This window comes from Salmo salar, chromosome ssa01 (genome assembly GCF_905237065.1).
Source record: "Salmo salar chromosome ssa01, Ssal_v3.1, whole genome shotgun sequence".
Taxonomy (NCBI): domain Eukaryota; kingdom Metazoa; phylum Chordata; class Actinopteri; order Salmoniformes; family Salmonidae; genus Salmo; species Salmo salar.
In genome coordinates, this window is record NC_059442.1 from 159,174,563 (window position 1) to 159,200,904 (window position 26,342).

A 26,342-nucleotide genomic window follows, 5' to 3' on the forward strand; every position below is an offset into this window, starting at 1 on the left:
AGGAGAATTTTGTTTCTCATTACCTTCCCGTTCCCATGAAGCAATTAATTGCAACACATGAACCGGAAAGGGAGGTTGTTTTGTTGACACGGGCCAACACGAAAAACAGAAGAGAACGTAAATGATTCAAAAAATATAAATTAATTCAATCAACCAATGAACTATCCGTGTGCAAAGCTAAGGTATGATAGTGTCCGATAAACCGTGCAAATGAGCAGTGTTGACAAATCGTGTATATAGCAAGCTAGATCACCAAACATATATTCGCCAGCAGGCTAGCGTTAGCTTAGCTAGCTAGCAAAGGATTTGATGTAGCTACAGTAGTTAGTTAGCACAATAACTATTTGTCATGGTTGCAGGTTACACTTTACATTTATGATACATACAGTTCCCCTGTAAATATACATTACTACTTTACTCTTTTGATCTAGCTACCTCTAGTTAACCACCAAAAAGCGCATCTGTAATTCGTAATAACTCGGCTAGCTAGCTAATTAGCTATCTCAAAAACAACAGTTAGTTAGCGGCTAGTTGACAATCATTTGTACTTTATCAATTTGTCGTTGTGTTTAACGTTAGTAGCAAATTAGCTAACTAATTCAATTAAATCAAATAGCTAACTAATGTTTCAGAAGCCGCTAAACTAGTTACATAAATATTTAAGCTTGCTTCCGCAAACATTCTTTGCTAATTGATTGACATCAAATTCATGTCATGGAGGTGAAGCCTGTCATTACATGTGTTGCCATTTTGATTTATAGTCCTAAATACAGTTAGCTTGCCACGTAGCTGACAAACTGCTATGACATATACTATTGCCATTTCCCTAAATATGAAGTAAAGTTGTAGATGTCTATCAAAGCAATGTCAAGTAGCCTAATGACTCATGATAATAACTTTGTTTGTCTCCAGCTGCTTCTTGTGTGCCTAAACCCTAAATTAGGGAGGTCTTGAGCACGCTGCCTCTTCTGCGACCACCTCGTGTATCCCGATGCCTACCCTTTGAGAGCTTCCCAGCACCCACTTCCTGAGGCCACCCGATTTGCCCTGTTGTCAAACAGAGGGGAAGGGAGAAGCAGCATCCGACATGGCGGCCAAAGCAGGGGACAACCCCGACAGCCTCATGGCGCTGTCCACGGCCTTCTGCCTGAGGAACCTGAGGAGGACCATGTGCTACATGGGAGACGGGAACAAGCTCTGCCTGCGCTCAGATGTCTTCCTGCCCAGTGAGATCTGTGACAAGCTGGTCAACACGTACGTATAATTGGGATTTGGGACAGGTCCTAATCCTAATGGTCAATATAAGCATGTGGCTTGTAAATAAGTAAGCAGGGTAGTTTAAACACAATTTTTCACACAATGGTTTTCTTGTTGGTTTACCTCATGTTTCACATTGTTGCTATTGTTTTATGATGTGTAAAGGATGATTTTGTGATCAATGACTTTATTAGCTGTGAGCTTGTTTGGATCTTGCAAAAAAAATCACATTGAAATGAAAACGCCAACCATAGTTTATGTTCTGACAAATGATCAATTTGATCTTATGTCTTAAATAATGATTTCTCTGCTGTTTTATGTATCCATCTTCACAGATACATGGAGCTGGTACATTCGGACAGTAACTTTGAGCCGCAGGACGGCTTCTTTCAGCTGTTCTCGGACCCGCGCAGCACCAGGCTCACCAGGGTGCAGCTGAGGGAGGACCTTGTGCGGGACAGGGACCTGGAGGCCATTGGGAAACAGGTGGGACATAGTGGAGATGGTCTGATCCCAGATATCTTTGTGCTGTATAGCCCCTAGAATTAGGAATTAGAATTCTAAAATGGACTTGAACCTTCTGGAACTTTGAGGGTTTATGACATAGCCCCTCTAGTAATTTAATACAATATCTATGGTATAGCCCACATGGACCATATGGGTTGGCTATACAGTACAAACAGATCAGAGACCAAGCTATAGGTAGACTGAGTGGCCTAAAATGCCATACAGCAAAAACACAGGCAGAAAAGGCAGCTGGGGCACTGATGGGATTTATTAACTTTCACCATCACTTGAAGTCTCATGAGTGCCCCTGCTGCCTTCTTGCTTGTGTTTTTCCTGCAAGAAATAGGTTGGCCGGCAGTTTTTTCTTCTGGGGGACATAAAGTCCCACAAACAACATGGAAGGCGTTGGAATGGTTTCTCCAAGCACCTTAGGCCCAAGCTAACCTCTATAGATATAAGCCATGATGATACCTCCTCTCTATTCAGGACGATACCTCCTCTATTCAGGACAATACCTCCTTTCAGATCAGGACCAAAACCACATCCAGATGCACTGACACAAAAAAGTATAAATAAAGGAAAACTATTTTTTAGTATTTGTTTCATTAGTCCATTGTTGACATAGTCCCAAAATGTTGTACTTGTCAGAAATCAAGTTTAAGGTATGTAACTTTCAAAATACAGAAATCATACCTGTATGATGCATTTTGCAACTACGTTGAAGGCAGCTTATGGTAGAGAAATTAACATTACATTCTCTGGCAACGTCTCTGGTGGACATTCCTGCAGTCAGCATGTGAATTGCACTCTCCATCAACATGAGACATCTGTGGTATTGTGTTGTGTGACAAAACTGCACATTTTAGAGTGGCCTTTTATTGTCCCCCAGCACAAGGTGGACCTGTGTAATGACCATGTGGTTTAATGAGCTTCTTGATATGCCACACCTGTCAGGTGGATGGATTATCTTGGCAAAGGAGAAATCCTCATTAACAGGGATGTTAACAAATTTGTGCACAATTTGAGAGAAATAAGCTTTTTGTGCGTATGGAACATTTCTGACATCTTTTATTTCAGCTCATGAAACATGGGCCCAACACTTTATATGTTGAGTTTATTTTTTTACTTCAGTATACATAGTAATAAAGTTTGATGTGAAGGCCTATCCATCCTCTGTAATGGCCAGGAAGACCTTGGTAAAGGACAACAACAACTGTCACCTTGTTCAGGTGTCATCACACCCTCCCAACTCTGTAGGCTAATTCCTTGACATGCAGGCACCACCGTGGACTTTATTGGGTAGTTCAGCTACAGGTGTTAACATAGACTAATGGACTAGTGAGTTTCCACTGCAGAAGTTGATAGTAACACAACTATGAGGGGATGGGCAAGGGAAAGCTCTTGGGTCACAAACTGCCTCATGCTTGTTCATGTCACTTAACATGCTACTGTATGGCCAGAATTAATCATTGATACCACAGGTGTCTGCCTCGTATATCCCACCAGAGGAATGCATCACATAACTTAGCTCCAATCAGTGCCTTAGGAAAGTATTCAGACCGCTTGACTTTTTCCACATTTTGTTACGTTAAAGCCTTATTCTAAAATGTATTAAATAGTTTTTTCCTCATCAATCTACACACAATACCCCATAATGACAAAGCAAAAACTGGTTTTTAGATATTTTTGCTAACTCATTAAATATAAAAAATGGAAATATCACATTTTACATAAGTATTCAGACCCCTTTACTCAGTACTTGAAGCACCTTTGGCAGCGATTACAGCCTCGAGTCTTCTTGGGTATGACGCTACAAGCTTGGCACACCTGTATTTGGGGAGTTTCTCCCATTCTTCTCTGCAGATCCTCTCAAGCTCTGTCAGGTTGGATGGGGAGTGTCGCTGCACAGCTCTTTTCAGGTCTCTTGATCAGGTTTAAGTCCGGGCTCTGGCTGGGCCACTCAAGGACATTCAGAGACTTGTCCCGAAGCCACTCCTCCAGTGTCTTGGTTGTGTGCTTAGGGTCGTTGTCCTGTTGGAAGGTGAACCTTCGCCCCAGTCTGAAAACCTGCTCCAGAGCACTCAGGACTTCATCAAGGATCTCTCTGTACTTTGCTCTGTTCAACTTTCTCTCAATCCTGACTAGTCTCCCAGTCCCTGCTGCTGAAAAACATCCCCACAGCATGATGCTGCCATGCTTCACCGTAGGGATGGTGCCACGTTTCCTCCAGACATGACGCTTGGCATTCAGTCCAATGAGTTCAATCTTGGTTTCATCAGACCAGAGAATCTTGTTTCTCATGGTCTGAGATTCTTTAGGTGCCTTTTGGCAAACTCCAAGCGAGCTGTCGTGTGCCTTTTTGCTGAGGTGTGGCTTCCGTCTGGCCACTCTACCATAAAGGCCTGATTGGTGGAGTGCTGCAGAGATGGAGTGTCCTTCTGGAAGGTTCTCCCATCTCCACAGAGGAACTCTAGAGCTATGTCAGTGACCATCGGGTTCTTGGTCACCTCCCTGACCAAGGCCCTTCTCCCCCAATTGCGCAGTTTGGCCGGGCGGACAACCTTTGGAAGAGTTTTGGTGGTTCCAAACTTATTCCATTTAAGAATGGAGGCCACTGTGTTCTTGGGGACCTTCAATGCTGCAGAAATGTTTTGGTACCCTTCCCCAGATCTGTGCCTCGACACAATCCTGTCTCGGAGCTCTACGGATAATTCCTTCGACCTCATGGCTTGGTTTTAGCTTTAACGTGCACTATCAGCTGTGGGACCTTATATAGACAGGTGTCTGCCTTTCCAAATCATGTCCAATCAATTGAATTTACCACAGGTGGACTCCAATCAAGTTGTAGAAACATCTCAAGGATGATCAATGGAAACAGGATACACCTGAGCTCAATTTTGAGTCTCATAGCAAAGGGTCTGAATACTTATGTAAATAAGGTACTTCTGTTTTTAATAATTCTTTGATAAATTAGCAAAAATTTCTGAACCTGTTTTTGCTTTGGCATTATGGGGTATTGTGTGTAGGTTGCTGAGAGGGGGGGAAAAAATATTTAATCTATTTTAGAATAAGGCTGTAATGTAACAAACTGTGGAAAAGGTCAAGGGGTCTGAATACTTTCAGAAGGCACTGTAAGTTAGTACATTTTCAAACTGCCCCCATTCTTCTGTATAGGCATATTAGTATTTCCGCCAATAAGAATTATTATTATGAAACCATACCGCGGCTTTCAGATCTTGGAGGGGGATATAGTGGTAGGGGTTATGGCCATGTATTCAAGCCATATATGTGCTATTCACTTACAACCTTTTTAGAAGGCACACACACTAGGCTAAATGTGTGTGTGTGTGTGTGTGTGTGTGTGTGTGTGTGTGTGTGTGTGTGTGTGTGTGTGTGTGTGTGTGTGTGTGTGTGTGTGTGTCTCACTTGCACACACACATACTCACAGGTACTTATAAAAGGTCAATTGGCCCTTCACCAGTATTGAAGCTGTTCAGTGTGGATGTGTACCATCTAGTCATGCACACTGGCCCTGGGGGGAGGAGATAGAGGGCTCTTACATTCCTTCTTTAATACTCTCCCATAAACAGACTTTCATTTTACGGCTGTGTCTACGACTATGTCTAAACCAGCCTGTATCCTTTTAATGTCTGGAACACTTTTCTGTCAAATGACTGGAGACTTCAACAATTGAAGGCACAATCCATACAGTCCAATGGTATAAGGAATTATGATGTAGTTAAAATGTATTATAAGACTTGTCAAGAGCATGCATAAACCTGCCTTATCTCATATGAATGATCCTGACTAAACAGCCATTTTGAGTCAGTTAATGTTGCTACATAGATAATGTTATAAGCTTTATTATAAACTGGGTGGTTCGAGCCCTGAATGCTGATTGGCTGAAAGCCGTGGTATATCAGACCATATACCATCGGTATTAGAAAACATTTATTTTTACTGGTCTAATTACGTTAGTAACCAGTTTATAATAGCAATAAGGCACCTCCGGTGTTTGTGATATATGGCCAATATACCATGGCAAAGGGCTGTGTCCTAGCACTTGTCGTTGTGTCGTACGTAAGAACAGCCCTTGGCTGTGGTATATTGGCCATGTACCACACCCCCTTGGGCCTTATTGCTTAATTATATGGCATTATAAAGGCACGCAAATGCTTACAATAAGTGGCATATACTGTTATTATATGTTAAAGTATTATACCTGCAGGCTTTAGGTAAAGTGTTACCAAACAGATCACTTGCCTTTCTGCATGACCAATTCGGGGAAACAAATCAGTTTATTTGTCACGTGCACAGCATACAGCAGGTGTAAACAGTGCAGTGAAATGCTGATTAGCAAACTCTTCCTCAGCGATGTTCAGTATCAAAGGTTAAGAAATAGATAATCCAGAATAGCATCACTTAAAAAGAGCACAGACTCAATACTAGGTCAGATTTTTAAAAAACACAAGAATATCCGCTAAATACAAGGTCAGTACCACATAGGCTAAACAATGAAACTGACAATCAACATGTTTGGATGATTCTCCCAGGACTTGATAGAGCTTCACCTCACCTACTGCAACAGCCTATCAGCACGCAGCCTAAAGACTCTGGCCAGCTTCCGCCAGACCCTAGTCTCCCTCAGCCTGTTCGGCTGCAGCCACATCTTTTACCGCAAGGGTGGCGCCCCGCTGGCATGCAACGAGGACGACGAGGAAGAGGAGGAGCAGCGGCCTGCCTCCAGACATGCGCTGGAGACAGACTTCAGCTTCCAGGGCTTCAACCGGCTGCGGCTGCTCAACCTGGGGGGTCTGCCTGAGGAGGTGGACCCCGAGGCCCTGCTCAAGCCCTTGCCGGCCCTCACCTCTCTGGACCTGTCCGGGGTGCAGCTGCCCAGGGCTGCCTTCCTGGCCCAGTGGAAGGAGAGGCTGGCCTCACTGGTGCTCTACAACGTGGACCTGTCAGAGGAGCTGGTCAACACAGTGGTGGAGCTGGGACACCTCAGGTGAGCTGTGAGGGGCAGGGTTTAATCTTGGTACAGTAACTGGGTAAAATAAACTGATTTTCTTTCAGGGCCCTTGTTTCTGGAATAACCATAAGAATTTGCTTGATTTAGGAACTTGAGAGTTAAAGATATGCTGCCCGATACTGTGTGTGTAGTTGTTTTCAGTCCAGTAGACCATGCCTAGGTGATAATTACAGATGTACCGTTTTGAGCAATAATTGATCAAGAACTGTTTATCTGTTAATAACTCAGTTAATAACTCAACTTGTCAACTTGAATTCTCTAAATTAAGTAAACATCACTCTTTGTGCAGTAGGCTTGTAAAATCTTCTGTACCCTTCTCTCTTTGTGTTCCCCAGGCACCTGGATATCTCCCGAGAGCGCACCTCCAAGTTCAAAATGACCCGTAAGATCCTGACGGCCATCGTGCAGGGCCTGGTCAACCTGGTGTCGTTGGACATCTCAGGCCACATCATGCTGGACAACTGCACAGTCCCACACCTCGAGGAGGCCATGGGACGTCCAAGGTGAGCCACTTGTGTGACATAATTCGTGAACCATCTATGAAGTCCTTATGAAGACTTTGTGTATGATATACTTTCTGACTTGCTTGCTAAAACTATGTCCTGTAAATAGTAGGACTGGTTGATGTAATCTCTCTTTCTAAAAAATATCTGTACGTTTCCCATGTTATGTAAATATGACAGACTCATGTGTTCTCTTTCTCTCTCTGTCTTTCTGTCTCTTTCAGCATTGAGCCCTGCAAGAGCAGCATCTACCCTTTCCAGGAGCTGAAGAGACCTCTGCAGTTTCTGGGGCTCTATAACACCACTCTTTGTAATGTGACGCACATCCCTGCGTACAAGGTGAAGTTAGACCAGGGGTTTCCTGGAGAGCTACTGGCCATGCAGGCTTTTGCTCCAGCCCATCATTAACATCAAATGAATCAACTAATTAAGGTCTTGGGCTTGTGTTATTATAGGGTTAGACCAAAAACCTGCATGCCCAGTAGCTTTCATATCTCTCGTGTGTGTCTGTGTGTATGTGTTGTTGTCGTGGTGCTTAATGCTTCACATCTATTGTGTCCCTGTTTAGGTCACAGGCTCCAAGAATGAAGACCAGGTCCTGAATGCCATCGAGGCCTACACAGAGTTCCGCCCGGAGTTGGCCCACCGTGCAATCAACCAGCTGTTTGACATCGCCAGGATACAGCACTGCAGCCAGCTACTGCGGGCACTGCAGGTTAGGGACCTTTTTGATTTAAATGAAAGTGTCCGAAAATTAAACCTTCATGCTTTAGATGGGGTGATTGACATCAAAGTGGAAAGTTTAGTTAAGTCTCTTTCATTTTGATACTGTAGGATCCCACTTCTGACACCAATAAAGTTTGAAAAACAGCTAGCTGTACTTTCATTTATTTGACCGAGTTACCTCTCAAGGGTTCATTATCAGTTTATCTCCTGGCTGTCTTATTGTGATCTCCCCAGCTGGTGATTGCTGCACTGAAGTGTCATAAGTACGAAAAGAGTGTCCAGGTGACGGGCAGCGCGGCCCTCTTCTACCTGACCAACACTGAGTACCGCAGCGACCAGAGCATGAGGCTACGCCGGCAGGTCATCCAGGTGGTGCTCAACGGCATGGAGCAGTACCAGGAGGTCACGGTAAAGTCAAGTCTCACCCCTCAGTGAAACTGCAAAGTTAATTCCCTTCACAAATTTAAAAGGACTGGATTGGTATGAATTAGGGCTGAAGGAGTTTAATCATAGGGGTGTGCAGATTACTCGGGCAAAAGGAGTATTGTAAGAAGGATTTGGGGAATTTTCTGGATACGATTATGATCAGAGTATTTTTTTGTTATTATCTGTGATTGGAAAATAAGTTATTTTCAGCTGCCAGGCGCCTCCCGGGTGGCGCGGTGGTCTAAGGCACTGCACAGCAGTGCTAGCTGTGCCACTAAATCAAATCAAATTTTATTAGTCACATGCACCAAATACAACAGGTGAAGACCTCACGGTGAAATGCTTACTTATGAGCCCCTAACCAAAAATGCAGTTTAACATTAAAAAAAAAATTACAATAAAAGTAACAAGTAATTAAAGAGCAGCAGTACTGGTACAGAGTCGATGTGCGGGGCCACCGGTTAGTCGAGGTAATATGTACATGTAGGTAGAGTTATTAAAGTGACTATGCATAGATGACAACAGAGAGTGGCAGCTGTGTAAAAGGGGGGAATGCAAATAGTCTGGGTAGCCATTTGATTGGATGTTCAGGAGTCTAATGGCTTGGGGTTAGAAGCTGTTTAGAAGCCTCTTGGACCTAGTCTTGGTGCTTCGGTACCGCTTGCCGTGCGGTAGCAGAGAGAACAGTCTGTGACTAGGGTGGCTGGAGTCTTTGACAATTTTTAGGGTCGTCTTCTGACACCGCCTGGTATAGAGGTCCTGGATGGCAGGAAGCTTGGCCCCAGTGATGTACTTGGTCGTACGCACTACCCTCTGTATTGCCTTGCGGTTAGAGGCCGAGCAGTTGCCATACCAGGCAGTGATGCAACCAGTCAGGATGCTCTCGATGGCGCAGCTGTAGAACCTTTTGAGGATCTGAGGACCCATGCCAAATCTTATCATTCTCCTGAGATGGAATAGGTTTTGTCGTGCCCTCAAATCGACTGTCTTGGTGTGCTTGGACCATGTTAGTTTGTTGGTGATGTGGGCTCCAAGGAACTTGAAGTTCTCTACCTGCTCCACTACAGCCCCGTCGATGAGGATGGGGGCGTGCTCGGTCCTCTTTTTCCTGTAGTCCACAATCATCTCCTTAGTCTTGGTTACGTTGAGGGATTGTTTGTTATTCTGGCGCCACCCGGCCAGGTCTCAGCCTATAGGAAGGAGGTCAGTCTCGTCATTTTCGGTGATCAGGCCTACCACTGTTGCGTCATCGGAAAACTTAACTGATTGTGTTGGAGTCGTGCCTGGCCATGCAGTCATGAGTGAACAGGGAGTACAGGAGGGGACTGAGCACACACCCCTGATGGGCCCCCGTGTTGAGGATCAGCGTGGCGGATGTGTTGTTACCTACCATTACCACCTGGGGGTGGCCCGTCAGGAAGTCCAGGATCCAGTTGTAGAGGGAGGTGTTTAGTCCTAGGGTCCTTAGCTTATTGATGAGTTTTGAGAGCACTATGGTTTTGGAACGCTGAGCTGTAGTCAATGAATAGCATTCTCACATAGGTATTCCTTTTTGTCCAGGTAGGAAAGGGCAGTGTGGAGTGCAATAGAGATTGCATCATCTGTGGATCTGTTAGAGCGGTATGCAAATTTGGGTGGGTCTAGGGTTTCTGGGATGATGGTGTTGAAGTGAGCCATGACCAGCCTTTCAAAGCACTTCATGGCAACAGACATGAGTGCTACGGGTCGATAGTCATTTAGGCAGGTTACAATAGTGTTCTTGGGCACAGGCACTGTGGGGGTCTGCTTAAAACATGTTGGTATTACGGACTTGGACAGGGAGAGGTTGAAAATGTCAGTGAAGACACTTGCCAGTTGGTCAGCACATGCTCACAGTACACGTCCTGGTAATCCGTCTGGCCCTGCAGCCTTGTGAATGTTGACCTGTTTAAAGGTCTTACTCACATGGGCTGCGGAGAGCGTGATCATGCATATTTCAGTGTTATTTGCCTCGAAGCGAGAATATAAGTAGTTTAGCTCGTCTGGTTGGCTCGTGTCACTGGGCAGCTCTCAGCTGTGCTTCTCTTTGTAGTCGGTAATGGTTTGCAAGCCCTGTCACATCCGACGAGCATCAGAGCCGGTGTAGTACGATTCAATCTTAGTCCTTTATTGACGGTTTGCCTGTTTGATGGTTCGTCGGAGGGCATAGTGGGATTTATTATAAGCTTCCGGGTTAGAGTCCCACTCCTTGAAAGCGGCAGCTCTAGCCTTTAGCTCACTGCGGATGTTGCCTGTAATCCATGGCTTCTGGTTGGAGTATGTACATACGGTCACTGTGGGGACGATGTCATCGATGCACTTATTGATGAAGCCGATGACTGAATCCCGGAACATATTCCAGTCTGTGCTAGCAAAACAGTCCTGTAGCTTAGCATCTGCTTCATCTGACCACTTTTTTATTTATCGAGTCACTGGTGCTTCCTGCTTTAATTTTTGCTTGTAAGCAGGAATCAGGAGGATAGCATTATGGTCAGATTTGCCAAATGGAAGGCTAGGGAGAGCTTTGTATGCCTCTTTGTGTGGTGCTTAAAGGTGGTCAAGAGTTTTTTTTTTTTCTTCCCCGTCTGGTTGCACATTTAACATGCTGTAAGAAATTTGGTAAGACGGATTTAAGTTTCCCTGCATTAAAGTCCCTGGCCACTAGGAGCGTCGCCTCTGGGTGAGTGTTTTCCTGTTTGCTTATGGTGGAATACAGCTCATTGAGTGCGGTCTTAGTGCCAGCATCAGTCTGTGGTGGTATGTAGACAGCTACCAAAAATACAGAAACTCTTTAAGTAGATAGTGCAGTCTACAGCTTATCATGAGATACTCTACCTCAGTCAAGCAAAACCTTGAGACTTCCTTAGATATCGTGCACTAGCTGTTATTTACTAATATACAGTTGAAGTCGGAAGTTTACATATACCTTATCCAAATACATCTAAACGTTTTACAATTCCTGACATTTAATCCTAGTAAAAATTCCCTGTCTTAGGTCAGTTAGGATCACCATTTTATTTTAACCTCTATGGGCTAGGTGGGACGCAAGCGTCCCACCCGTGGTGCACTCCATCAACAGCAGGTGCATTTCAAGAGCGGCAAATTTGAATCCAAATAAATGTCAAAATTCAAATTTTTCAAACATACAACTATTTTACACCCTTTGAAAGATAAACATCTCCTTAATCTAACCACGTTTTACGATTTCAAAAAGGTTTTACGGCGAAAGCATAAATTTAGAGTATGTTAGGACAGTACATTTACAAGAGTTGTGTGTAATGTTTTCTCAATTCAAAGACAGGGTCACCAAAACCATAAAACCAGCTAAAATGATGCACTAACCTTTTACAATCTCCATCAGATGACACTCCTAGGACATTATGTTAGACAATGCATGCATTTTTAGTTCTAGCAAGTTCATATTTATATCCAAAAACAGCGTTTTACTATGGCATTGATGTTGAGGAAATCGTTTCCCTCCAATAACCGGCAGTCAAGTCAGTACCACAAATTAAATAATTAAAATTAGAAAACATTGGTAAAATATTATATTGTCATTTAAAGAATTATAGATTTACATCTCTTGAACGCAATCAACTTGCCAGATTTAAAAATAACCTTACTGGGAAATCACACTTTGCAATAATCTGAGCACTGCGCCCAGAAAAATACGCGTTGCGATACAGACTAGACGTCATGTTGGGGAGATCTAAAATCGAAAATACTATGTAAATAATCCATTACCTTTGATTCTCTTCATCAGATGTCACTTCCAGGTATCACAGGTCCATAACGAATGTAGTTTTGTTCAAAAAAGCTCATAATTTATGTCCAAAAATCTCCGTCTTGTTAGCACATGACCTAAGCCAGCCGGACTTCTCGTCATGAACGAGGGGAAAAAATATATTTACGTTCGTTCAAACATGTCAAACGTTGTATAGCATAAATCATTAGGGCCTTTTTAACCAGAACATGAATAATATTCAAGGTGGACGAATGCATTCTCTTTTATACCGTATTGGAACGAGGGTACCCAACATGAACTCGCGCCAGGTGTCTAATGGGCCATCATCGTTCCATGGCTCTTGTTCGGTCAGATCTCCCTCCAGAAGACTCAAAACACTTTGTAAAGGCTGGTGACATCTAGTGGAAGCAATAGGAAGTGCCAAAATATTCCTCAGCCCCTGTGTTTTTCAATGGCATAGGTTTAAAGGTAATACAACACATCAGGTATCCACTTCCTGTCAGAAAATGTCTCAGGGTTTTGCCTGCCAAATGAGTTCTGTTATACTCACAGACACCATTCAAACAGTTTTAGAAACTTTAGAGTGTTTTCTATCCATATATAATAAGTATATGCATATTCTAGTTACTGGGTAGGATTAGTAACCAGATTAAATCGGGTACATTTTTTTTATCCAGCCGTGCAAATACTGCCCCCTAGCCCTAACAGGTTAAGAATGTGAAATGTCAGAATAATAGTAGAGTGATTTATTTCAGCTTTTAATTCTTTCATCACATTCCCAGTGGGTCAGAAGTTTACATACTCAATTAGTATTTGGTAGCATTGCCTTTAAATTGTTTAACTTGGGTCCAACCTTTAGGTTAGCCTTCCCCAAGCTTCCCACAATAAGTTGGGTGAATTTTGGCCCATTCCTCCTGACAGAGCTGGTGTAACTGAGTCAGGTTTGTAGGCCTCCTTGTTCGCACACACTTTTTCAGTTCTGCAAACAAATGTTCTATAGGATTGAGGTCAGGGCTTTGTGATGGCCACTCCAATACCTTGACTTTGTTGTCCTTAAGCCATTTTGCCACAAATGTGGAAGTATGCTTGGGGTCATTGTCCATTTGGAAGACCCATTAGCGACCAAGCTTTATCTTCCTGACTGATGTCTTGAGATGTTGCTTCAGTATATCCACATCATTTTCCTACCTCATGATGCCATCTATTTTGTGAAGTGCACCAGTCCCCACTGCAGCAAAGCACCCCCACAACATGATGCCGCCACTCCCGTGCTTCACGGTTGGGATGGTGTTCTTCGGCTTGCAAGCCTCCCCCTTTTTCCTCCAAACATAACGATGGTCATTATGGCCAAAGAGTTCTATTTTTGTTTCATCAGTCCAGAGGACATTTCTCCAAAAAGTATGGTCTTTTTGGAGCTGTGGCTTCTTCCTTGCTGAGCGGCCTTTCAGGTTATGTCAACATAGGAATCGTTTTACTGTGGATATCGATACTTTTGTATCTGTTTCCTCCAGCATCTTCACAAGGTCTTTTGCTGCTGTTCTGGGATTGATTTGCACTTTTCGCACCAAAGTACGTTCATCTCGAGGAGACATAATGCTTCTCCTTCCTGAGCGGTATGATGGCTGCGTGGTCCCATGGTGTTTATACTTGCGTACTATTGTTTGTACAGATGAACGTGGTACCTCGCAGGTGTTTGGAAATTGCTCCCAAGGATGAACCAGACTTGTGGAGGTCTACAATATTTTTTTCTGAGGTCTTGGCTAATTTCGTTTGAATTTCCCATAATGTCAATGAATTAGTGAATTATAAGTGAAAACATTTTTTTTACCCTATTTTTGGAAAAATTACTTGTCAGGCACAAAGTAGATGTCCTAACCGACTTGCCAAAACTATAGTTGGTTAACAAGACATTTGTGGAGTGGTTGAAAAATGAGTTTTAATGACTTCCGACTTCAACTGTACATAGTCCGCCGCCCCTTGTCTTACAAGACGCTGCTGTTCTATCCTGCCGATACAGCGTATAACCAGCCAGCTGTATGTAGATAATGTCGTCTTTCAGCCACGATTCCGTGAAACATAAGATATTACAGTTTTGAATGTCCCGATGGTAGTTTAATCTTCTGCATAGGTCATTGATTTTAGTTTCCAAAGATTGTACGTTTGCTAGTCGAATGGAAGGCCGTGGGGGTTTATTCGATCTCCTACGAATTTTCAGAAGGCAGCCCGCCCTCTAGCCCCATTTTCTCCGCTTTTTCTTCATGCAAATGACGGGGTTCTGGGCCTGTTCCCGGGAAAGCAGTATGTCATTTACGTCAGACTCATTAAAGGAAAAAAAAGGTTCTGCCAGTTTGTGGTGAGTAATGCAGTTCTGATGTCCAGAAGTTATTTTTGGTCATAAGAGACGGTAGCAGCAACATTATGTACAAAATAAAAAAATAATTGTTACAAACAAAGCAAAGAAACTAACAAAAAAAACACAATTGGTTAGGAACACGTAAAACGTCAGCCTTCTTCTCTGGGTGCCATCTAGAGATCCTGGTTTGAGTCCAGGCTCTGTCGCAGCCGGCCACAACCGGGAGACCCATGGGGCGGCGCACAATTGGCCCAGCGTCGTCGGGGATAGGGGAGGGTTTAGCCTGCAGGGATGGCTTGTCCCATCACGCTCTCTCAATCTATCAGATGTCCCATCTGCTGTTTCCTGAAGTCCACGATCTTCACTTTTGTTTTGCTGACAGCATGTCCCCAGCTAGCCATGTTCCGTGAAACTGAGTATGTTACTCTTTGGAAAGCAACTCTTGCACTAATTTCGTCAACTTTGTTAACTAGGGACTGGGCATTAGTGAGTAATATACTCGGAAGCGGTGGGTGGTGTGCATGCATCCGAAGCCTCACTAGAAGACCGCTCCGGCCCCCTCTCCTCCAATGACGTTGTTTTCGGTCGGCCTCTGGAATCAGTTCAAATGCCCTGGGAGGTGCAGACAAAAGATCCGCTTTGGGAAAGTCGTATTCCTGGTCGTAGTGCTGGTTGTGCTGGTAAGTTGACATCTCTCTGATATCCAATAGTTCTTCCCGGCTGTATGTAATAACACTTAAGGTTTTCTGGGCTAACAATGTAAGAAATAATACATAAAAAAAACTAAATACTTCACAGTTTCCTAAGGACTTGAAGCCAAGCTGCCATCTCTATCTGGCCGGGTGCAATGTTTCCTCTGACACATTAGTGTGGCTGGCTTCCGGGTTAAGCGGGCATGGTGTCAAGAAGCAGTGCGGCTTGGCTGGGTTGTGTTTCGGAGGACTCACGGCTCTCGACCTTCCCGAGCCGTACGGTAGTTGCAGCAATGGGACAAGACTGTAACTAACAATTGGATACCACGAAATTGGGGAGAAAAAAAAGCTGCCAGCATGCATCTTTCTCATGAAACTCAAACAAGTGCAAGCACTTGGAAGGGGCTACATGCTCTAAGTAATTCAACTGGCTAGTTCTGCTGTCCGTAAAGAAATGGGTGGCTGTAGCTTGATTCTGCTGCTACGATTGGATCGAGCGAAGCTGTATCGCCGTTCACTCACTTCATAATTTCACCAGTCACTTCTCCTTCACGTATTGGTCTGCAATATTTAGATGTGTTGCCTGCTGCTAGTCTGCTACTAAATCAAATGGTGAGGACCTTTGCTAGCAAACTATCAATGTGTATAATGTCTTAAAGTAGAGTGACTGTAGGAAAAGAAACATGATGCTCGTTCTTGGTGACAGAACTTGTCTCCCCGCTGCAAGTTGAGAACACACACACACATCTGCTGCTCCTGATCTGCAGCTTTCTTGATCTATATAAGTGAAGGGAGACTATAAGCTACATTTGTAACTTCTATTTTGGCATTTAAAACATTACTCATCTCTATTTAGGCATTTAAAAAACTTTTTCCAGATCACGAGTATCATCTGATCTATCAACTGTCAATTTACGAATACGATTATGGCCAGATGGGCACACCCCTAGTTTAAACCATATTCCTCACTCACATTCCCCCTCTCCTCTTCCCTTCTTTAAACCATATTCCTCACTCACATTTCCTCTCCCCCCCTCGTCTCTCACCTCCCCCTTTCTCCCGCCAGGTTCAGAGGAACTGTTGCCTGACACTGTGTAACTTCAGCATCCCCGAGGAGCTGGAGTTCCAGTACGGCCGGGTCAACCTGCTGCTGCTGAAGATCCTGGAGCCGGCCCGGCAGGACGAGTCCATCCAGCGCATCGCCGTGCACCTCTGCAATGCCCTGGTCTGCCAAGTGGACAACCATCACAAGGAAGCTGTGGGCAAGATGGGCTTCGTCAAGGTAGGAGAGACTGCTATTTTGTTTGATATAGGTAAACAATCGAACAAACACTCACTTGTACATTGCACACAAAATGGGCTTTGTCAAGATGGGGAAGACTCACATTGATAGCCATAACCTTATACACAAATTGGTACACTTGTCACTTGCACACAATCCAGGGTTTCCGTAAGGAAAATGTGGCGCCGTACATTGACCAGCAGCATTTTAATTTACCGGTCCATATGCATTGGGTGTGTAACCTGATTAGGTTGTCCATCCACAGTGCTCAGAATGACAGAAATCACATTTATATTATGGTAATTCATATTAACAGAACATGCAAGTCGAGGATACAACGATGTGCGGTCCTTCTTACTCAAAGTGCACATCAGAATTCGGTATGTTAGATTAACTGTCCACATGTACTTTTCAAGATAGATAGATCCCAAATCCGTACAACCAGTAGGCCTAGGCTACATAAACGTCTGATGCAACGGATCTGAATGTTTAGCTTAAAATGTTGATTATCTATTAATTCTTCACATTCTAAGCGCAGCAATGTGCATAAGGCAGTAGGCTACGCGCGAATGTTTGTTCCATGATGCAATTAGCGGTGAATCACGGGTTCATGTGACAAAGATGAAAATGTCAGTTTGAAATTTAGAAAGAGGAGATATCTAATATGCAACAACTAGCATGGGTTGCTAATATGACTAGGCTTGTGCCTTTGGCTCATTGCAAAGTGGTGTGTGAGGCGCAGATGAAGCCTACTTTCCGTTGCCTATGTTTGCTGTTTGAGATGCTGTAGCAGCAGCTCTCGCGCTGTCTGACAGATTTTCTGCTCAAAGGCTCTGTATCTGTATTCCTGTGATAAATAAGATACATAATGAATATACTGCACACATATGGCAATCGAATTCCACTACATCGACTGGTATTTCCATCATTGAAGGGGCCAAAAAGCAGCGTTTCGCTATGGGATTTTTTTCTTCTCCCGGACAATTGGCCAGCGGCAATTTTATTTATTTTAAAAAAATGTATCTGCCAAAGCTGGCTATTACCGGCTAACGGAAACCCTGACGCATTCGTACACACACACACACACACACACACACACACACACACACACACACACACACACACACACACACACACACACACACACGTACACACACAGGTCATTGATGTGTTTTTGGAAGTCATCTCTTGGGTTATTTCTTTTTTTTCAGACAATGTTGAATCTAATACAGAAAAAGCTACAGGACAGGATGGTGAGTCATGTTTTGTTTCTTTCTTTAACATCCCTACCATTCCACAAGTGCAGACTCCTTCCTACATCTCGTCTGAAATTACCTCACAGAACCTGCAAACTGGATTGAGCCACATCACAATCATATTGTCATGAGTCATAGCTCTTAGCTCATTCCAGACCTAATAGTATTTTGACATGCAACCCTAAAGAAAACATTGCATGTGTTAAGCCAATTCAAGTGTACTGTCTGGAACGGCATTGCCTAGCTGACTGATGAGTCTACCTAGAGATCACTTTGGATAAAAACATATGCCAACTTAATTTTGTTTAACTTTCTACAGTGTGATCAGGTTATGGAGTTCTCCTGGAGCGCACTGTGGAACATCACTGACGAGACTCCAGACAACTGTCAGATGTTCCTCAACTGTAGGGGCATGAGCCTCTTCCTGGACTGCCTGAAGGTTAGCTAGGGCATCTCACCTTTTCATAACCACCATTTTTTTGTTAAAATATGCAATCAATGTACTCCATCTGAAATGAAATACAATTCCTTCTTCCATCATGCAGTGCCTTGCTTGTGTATCACCTTTTTGTCCTCCACTGCCTCACAGGAGTTTCCAGACAAGCAGGAGCTCCACCGTAACATGCTGGGGCTGCTGGGTAATGTGGCAGAAGTGAGGGCTCTGCGGCCACAACTCCTCACCCCACAGTTCATCTCTGTCTTCAGGTAAGAGAATGTCCATTGTCTGTATTGAATGGTTAAATGCAGTATTGACTGATCCTGCTGCCATCTTGGACCAGGGGCCTTTTGTATCAAGCGTCCCAGAGTTGGAGTGCTGATTTAGGATAGGTTTTGCCTTTTGGATCACAGTGAATAAGATTACATGGACAGGAGGGATCTTATCCTAGATCAGCACTCCTACTCTGAGACGCTTGATACATAGGCTCCCAGATCTGTCTTGCAATAGAGATTTTATCTCATTGAGACTAACCTGGATAAATAAAGCTTGATTCTGCTTTCCTGACTGTTCTGTGGTGACAGTGACCTGCTGGACAGCAAGGCGGATGGGATCGAGGTGTCCTATAACGCTTGTGGGGTGCTGTCCCACATCGTGTTTGATGGGCCAGAGGCATGGGGAATGGAGGAGCCACTGAGGGACACGGTCATGGACAAGATGATGGCTGCTATCCAGAGCTGGGATGTCACCTCACGCCGGAATATCAACTACAGGTAAACAGAGAACTCAATGGAGATGAGTCTCTGGAGACGGTTACAAATGATCCCAACTACAATTGGATATATCCTCAAATTATATAAGTAGATTGTCAGGGAAAGATTTAACTATAGCTGAACTTGTAAAGCAACCTTTTAGACATGCAAATGCATTTCACTTCTCATGTATACGTTTTCCGAATTAACACGTGAATTAACTCACATTTTCTGAATGAACACTCCATCCCCTTTTCTTTTCAGATCCTTTGAGCCTATCCTGCGCCTGCTGCCCCAGAGCATCGCCCCAGTGAGTCAGCATTGGGCCACGTGGGCACTCTTCAACCTGGTGTCAGTCTACCGTGAGTATCAATACAAAGACGAATCCCGCTTTTGACACCAGTAAGCAAGTTGCCAGGTAAACTCGCTTATTGGTGTCAGCGTTGGGATCAGTCTTTGCCACATTGTATCAATTTGAGAGACCTCCGAGGTCAGTTATTTCTTTAATGTTTATTGTTGCATTATGAATAGCATAATTGTGGATTCACTTTTGGAGTAATCGTTTTTCAAGAGAATACTGCCCACTACCCACACTTTGTCACTCATCAGGGAAAGATTTCTGCTTTCTAGTAAAAAGTTATTCTCAGCTATTTTCTTCCTTTCCTCCCTCAGCGAGTAAGTACTGCCCTCTGCTGGTCAAGGAAGGAGGGATCGTTCTCTTGGAGAAGGTGCTGGAGCTCCAGACATCACACGAAGAGACCAAGGACATGGCGCGGTATGACCTCACCTATTAACCCACCTAACCTTTGAACTGATCAGTAAAGCAATGAAAATAAGCAATCATCCCAGAAAAGTGCTCAAAATAGCCCACGTCAACATATGCAGCTTAAGGAACAAGGTTAATGAAATTAATAACTTGCTAGTAACAGATGACATTCATATTCTGACTATATCTGAAACTCACTTAGACAATACCTTTAATACAGTGGTAGCAATACAAGGTTATAACATTTATTGAGAAGACAGAAATGGGAGTGGTGGAGGTGTTGCTGTTTTATATTCAAAACCACATTCCTGTAAAGATTACAGAGGATCTCATGTTAAATACTGTTGAAGTAATATGGCTACAGGTTCATCTGCCTCACCTAAAGCCCATTCCTGTGGGAAGCTGCTATAGACCACCAAGTGCAAACAGTCACTATCTGGATAACGTGTGAAATGCTTGATAATGTTTGTGATTTAAATCTTGACTAGCTTTCATCAAGCTGCCCACTCAAGAAAAGCTTCAAACTGTAACCAGTGCCTGCAACCTGGTTCAGGTTATCAGTCAACCTACCAGGGTAGTTACAAACAGCATGGGAATGAAAACATCACGTATTGATCACTTCTTTACTAAGGCTGCAGAAATGTGCTTGAAAGCAGTATCCAGATCCATCGGATGTAGTGATCACAATATAGTGGCCATATCTAGGAAAACCAAAGTTCCAAAGGCTGAGCCTAATATAGTGTATAAGAGGTCATACAATAATTTCTGTAGTGATTCCTATGTTGTTGATGGAAAGAATATTTGTTGGTCCGTGGTGCGTAATGAGGAGCAAACAGACGTTGCACTTGACACATTTATGAAATTGCTTATCCCAGTTACTAATAAGCACGCACCCATTAAGAAAATGACTGTTAAAACTGTTAAATTCCCTTGGATTGGTGTAGAATTTAAAAAATGGTATGGTTGAGAGGGATGAGGCAAAGGGAATGGCAAATAAGTCTGGCTGCACAACCGATTGACAAACGTACTGCAAATTGAGAAATCATGTCACTAAACTGAATAAAAAGAAGAAATTACTCTATGAAACAAAGATAAATGACAAAGAATGATCGTAAATAAAGCTTTGGAGCACCTTCAATTCAATTTTGGGAAAAAAGGCAAACTCGGCTCCGTCATTCATTGAATCAGATGCTTCATTCATTACAAAACCGACTGATATTGCCAACTACTTTAATGATTTTTTCATTGGCAAGATTAGCAAATTTAGGCATGACATACCAGCAACAAAGCTGACATTACACATCCAAGTATATGTAACCAAATTATGAAAGACAAGAATTGTAATTTTAAATTCTATAAAGTGAGTGTGGAAGAGGTGAAAAGGGGGTCATATTATTCAGGGATTGAACATTTCTGAGGATAATAGCTGATGATATTGCCACTATTTGCCATGTCTTCAATTTAAGCCTACTGGAAAGTGTGTGCCCTCAGGCCTGGAGGGAAGCAAAAGTCACTCCGCTACATAAGAATAGTACAGCCCCCTTTATTGGCTCAAATAGCTAACCAATCAGCCTGTTACCAACCCTTAGTAAAGTTTTCGGGGAAATTGTGTTTGACCAAATACAATGCTATTTTACAGTAAACAAATTGACAGACTTTCGGCACGCTTATAGGGAAGGACATTCAACAAGCACAGCACTTACACAAATAACTGATGATTGGCTGAGAGAAATTTATGATAAAAAGATTGCGGGGGCTGTTTTGTTAGACTTAACATTATCGATCATAGTCTGCTGTTGGAAAAACATATGTGTTATGGCTTTACACTCCCTGCTATATTGTGGATAAAGAGTTACCTGTCTAACAGAACACAGAGGGTGTTCTTTAATGGAAGCCTCTCTAACATAATCCAGGTAGAATCAGGAATTCCCCAGGGCATCTGTCTAGGCCCCTTACTTTTTTCAATCTTTACTAACCACATGCGTCTATGTATGCGGATGACTCAGCACTATACACGTCAGCTACTACAGCAACTGAAATGACTGTAACACTTAACAAAGAGCTGTAATTCATTTCAGAATGCGTGGCAAGGAATAATTTTGTCCTAAATATTTCAAAAACTAAAAGCATTGTATTTGGGACAAATAATTTACTAAACTGTGAACCTGAACTAAATCTTGTAATAAATAATGTGGAAGTTGAGGTGACTAAACTACTTGGGGTAACCTTGGATTGTAAACTGCCATGGTCAAAACCTATTGATACAACAGTAGCTAAAATGGGGAGAAATCTGTCCATAATGAAGCGCTGCTCTGCCTTCTTAACAGCACTATCAACAAGGCAGGTTCTACAGGCCCTAGTTTTGTTGCGCCTGGACTACTGTTCAGCCGTGTGTTCAGGTGCCACAGAGGGACTTAGGAAAATTGCAATTGGCTCAGAACAGGGCAGCACTGCTGGCCCTTGGATGTACACAGAGAGCAAACATTAATAATATGCATGTTAACCTCTCCTGGCTCAAAGTAGAGGAGAGATTGACTTCATCACTACTTGTATTTGTGAGAGGTATTGACATGTTGAATGCACTGAGCTGTCTAAGTGACTAGCACATAGCTCAGACACCCATGCATACACCACAATACATGCCACCAGAAGTCTCTTCACAGTCCCAAAGTCCAATGATTTGAAATGTAGTTAATAAATTGAGGACTGCCCTAATCCCCCTCCCCTTAATTTATCTGTTGACTTGAATTAGAATGGAGCCCAAACCGGGTGAATTTAAATGAAAATGCTGACGCCTCCCTTCCTCTGTTTCAGGAAAGTGATGGAGCAGTGTGAGAATTTCAAAGAAGACCCAATGGAAACAGCGAGGTAGACAACGATCAGCAGAGGTCGACGTCAAGGGAGCAACACCGCTATACAAACAAAAAGGCAACTTCATAGGAACCATTGTTTACTATCTTCTCACCACAAGGGTCAATTGTGTGCATCGATTTACTGTAGAGCAGAGCAACAGTTTTTTGCCTCTCGGCCAGCCTTTCTGGACAGAACCTTGTTATGCGACACTATTAGGAAGTTGAGATATGGTGCACGGAGTTGGTGTGTGTTTTATTTGTGTTGCACATGATAAGCATCATTTGTATAATGGATTTGTGTTCTCTTATTGGTTTGTTTTGCTTTTTGGTGTGCGTGCTTGTCCTTGTCTGAGTGTGAGCATGCTAGAGTGCGTGTGTGTGTGTGCTACAGTGTGTGTATGAAAGGACGTATGTGCGTGCATGTGTTTATAATAAGGTTCAAAACACTGGGGAGATGTTTGCCTCTTTGTAAACAAAACGGAGGTTATTATTGTCTTTCTCCCCTTAGTCTGTTCTATTGGGTCTAGTGAGAGGCCCTCCATTATATAAGCTGAGTTTCCAACACAGCGTCATCAGAGAGCTCCATTATGCCCATCATGATCCTTCTCAGATTCCTTGGTCCTCTCAGATTTCTGACACAGAAATTCTAAATGGATGACCCCATGAGATGTGGAAGGTGGTTAGTTTTATCCCATGCAGCACTGATCTGTGGACAGTTGTTATTGCGCAGTGAAGTTGTTATGTCTGTGGAAGCCTCTACATCCCATACTGATTGAGAGCGTAACCGTGGACTGTAACCATGACGATGACCCCGGCAGAAGTCTTCCTAGATCCTGTGGCATGGTGAAGGACTTTATTTAGTTTTTCGTTGTAGATATTTGGAGTTGTCTGTCCCACCTTTGTTTCGGTCTGTCTGTTTTTATGCTATATGATTATAAACACTCCTATGATTTAATCTGTACATCTAGGCTTGGTTCCCAATTCTTTACATACAGGTAACTGCCAAAATAAAGAAAGCACTTGAGTAAATTAGAGTTCTGATGGCTCTTATGGTGTGGGATGCATTTTCCTGACATGTTTTAGGTTCTCTCAACTCCTTAGAGGGAAAGGTAAACGGCAAAAAGATATACACAGCCATTCTGAGTGATCACCTTCAACCTATGGTGAATAATTTCTATCCTGATGGGAGTGGACTCTTCCAGGATGACAATGCCCCCAGCCACACACACACACACACACACACACACGAGTGGTCACAATGGTTTGATGGGCATGAAAACAATGTAAGCCATATGCCATGGCTGTCTCGGTCACCAGATCTCAACCCAATTGAACACTTATGGGAGATTCTGGAGTGGCGCCTGAGACAGCGTTTTCCACCACAATCAACAAAACACCAAATTTTGGGATTTCTCCAATGCAGCTGTTTTTATCTCAATATAAAATCATTTCTGGAACTATTTCTAATTTCTCTAACTCATTTACTGCATGGTGATGTTACCATGGAAGGCCAAAACTCCATCCCACCAAAACAAGCCGACATTTCTGGCGTTCTTTTCAAACAGCTCTTACAGTGAACGGGCATTATTTTCACAATTTCACAGTATTATTCCAACCTCCATAGTGTGGAAATATATGTGTATAATACAGGTCAATCACGTTTTAGAGTGCACTGGGCCTTTAAGACAAATTAGGTTGGTGTTTCGTTTATTTTGGCAGTTACCTGTATATAACCCGTGAAGAAGCCAAATGATAAACAAACCAGGGAGGATAAAATATGCCCATGTTCTTACATTTTAAGGAAGGTTTGAAGGTAGATTTGAAAAAACATGATTTTATTTTGTCTGTCATGTATAAATTGTAATTAATCTCATCATGGGTCATATTTGCATTGGAATTTGATTTGTGAACAGTATGGAGTATATGGATACAATGTCCTCAACTACAAAGTCTAATTTCATATATTTTGATTTAACACATTTAGGAAAACCTGTAACTCATTTCAATACAGTTAGTTGCCATGTAAAACATATTTGGTCTAACATTTGCACATGGTTTGGATACAAAGGTAGTCAAGTGATGTAGTGGTACACTTGGTCTCCAAACACTAGCATGTTCACGCAACATTCATTCAAGAAACCAATGCCATGATATGGAAACATACAGCATGCAACCAAGTATCTGTCCTCACATGTCCAACTTTGACAATCCTCCCTTTTGAATATATCTTAAAACCGATAATATCCATTGGTTTGTTCAGAACTGTACACTCATTTCCCTGTCCAGAACTTGATGTCAGTGGAGCTAAATGTCATTAGAAAAAATACAACGTTCCAAACCAGACTGACTGTTCATTGATTGATCACTAGTGGCAGGGACGCAACTTTCAAATTGCATTTGTTGTCTCCCCCCCCCCCAGTTTTGTCATTGGAATGTGATACAAAACGAGGCAACTGTGTGCTTTAGGACCATGCGGATGCCTCCAAACAGTCAGGTAGGCTGTTTGGAGTGTTTATCCAACTGGATAACTTTTTGTATTTTTTATTTGAAAAAATTGTGTCCCCTCCTACTTCTAAAACCAAAGTTGCGCCCCTGACTAGCGGTATTATAATTTGTACATTTCACATGAAGGCCCAACATATTCAGACATGGACTTTTCCTTCTGAACCATTAGATATCAAATTAATGAATTAACTTTTTCATGTACATTGTCTTAAAAGCCTTTTTCATGTGATTCTGTATTTGTATGCCTGGTTCAACTATATTTATACTGTTCTTTCACAATTATGGTGGGAGCTTATTTTCAAATGGGAGGCCAGAATGGGCAAGGCCTATAGAAACTGAAAATATATTATACTGTTAGAAACTTCACTTCGTAGTAAGTTTACTGATGTTGGAATCTCTAATATTCAATCAATGGGCAGTTACATAGCACCAAAGGGAGGATGGGTTGATTTATGTAGGTCTTTTAGGCTGCAGCATCAGCTCTTTAGCACTAAATGAACATGTAACATAAGTAAAAAAAAAAAAAAAATGTTTTCACTATTCAGTTGTAAATTGTAGAGCATCTGAAGAAAATGTAGGTAGCACTTACTTGACATCTCTGTTCTAAGTCTCCAGAAGAGATATGCCTCTTCATAATAATGGTGATATTAATATTAGGCCCATAAAATATAGGCCTAAATATCTCATAAACAGTCATGTCATCTGACACAAACTCCTCTATAGGTAAGTCAATTCCCAGCTAATCATGACTGTCAACTTACTTTTCATAAGCTACAGTCAGATTTTATGACTTAATATCTGTTATATCATGCCCATAACAATATATCATATTACAGATGTGTCAAGTGAAACCTACGGTCAAAATGTGCATATGTCTCACACAGTTTGAATTTCTTTCAATAGCACCATCAGTTCTAGATTTTATTCCTTTCATCTCAGATGAATAAAAAATAAAGTTGGAGTGGTTATATTGTGTTTCTCCATTGTCTTTGTCTATAGTAGTCTGGGCCTGGATTAAATCAGATCGTTGGCTACGAAACTTTTAAAGTTAATGTTTCTGCATTCAGGAAGACTGCATTCAAGGTAAACGTTACTCAATCTGAAATGACCTTTACAAGTGTAACTCATATTTACTGCTGATCGGATTGAATCCCGGCCCTAGGGTGCAATTCAATTGAGGAGGTAAACCAGGCTGTTTGAGATGTCAATGATATAAAAATACACTTTTTGTGCT

At 42.6% G+C, this 26,342-nt stretch overlaps 1 protein-coding gene across 2 annotated transcripts; it reads left to right on the top strand.

Annotated features, from left to right (window-relative positions):
• Positions 1 to 37: 37 nt before the first annotated feature.
• LOC106570444 (protein zer-1 homolog) lies at positions 38 to 26,076 on the top strand. Of its 2 annotated transcripts, none has more exons than XM_014142788.2 (16): positions 38 to 182; positions 913 to 1,254; positions 1,593 to 1,743; positions 6,318 to 6,772; positions 7,132 to 7,299; positions 7,524 to 7,638; positions 7,868 to 8,014; positions 8,260 to 8,433; positions 16,326 to 16,541; positions 17,753 to 17,794; positions 18,117 to 18,236; positions 18,387 to 18,502; positions 18,818 to 19,006; positions 19,250 to 19,347; positions 19,658 to 19,760; positions 22,566 to 26,076. In XM_014142788.2, the coding sequence occupies exons 2-16, from the start codon at positions 1,088 to 1,090 to the stop codon at positions 22,621 to 22,623; spliced, it is 2,319 nt and encodes a 772-aa protein (XP_013998263.1). In that variant the 5' UTR covers positions 38 to 182; positions 913 to 1,087; the 3' UTR covers positions 22,624 to 26,076. The 2 variants fall into 2 exon arrangements, with proteins under 2 accessions (XP_013998263.1, XP_013998270.1); XM_014142795.2 differs by lacking the exon at positions 38 to 182 and adding an exon at positions 245 to 395.
• The last annotated feature ends 266 nt before the right edge of the window (positions 26,077 to 26,342 follow it).

Coding starts and splice junctions, on each gene's coding strand:
- LOC106570444 (XM_014142788.2), top strand. CDS start 1,088: ATGGCGGCCAAAGCAGGGGACAACCCCGACAGCCTCATGGCGCTGTCC. Junction 16,542..17,752: donor GCAAGATGGGCTTCGTCAAG/GTAGGAGAGACT, acceptor CTTTTTTTTCAG/ACAATGTTGAATCTAATACA. Junction 18,503..18,817: donor CAGTTCATCTCTGTCTTCAG/GTAAGAGAATGT, acceptor CTGTGGTGACAG/TGACCTGCTGGACAGCAAGG.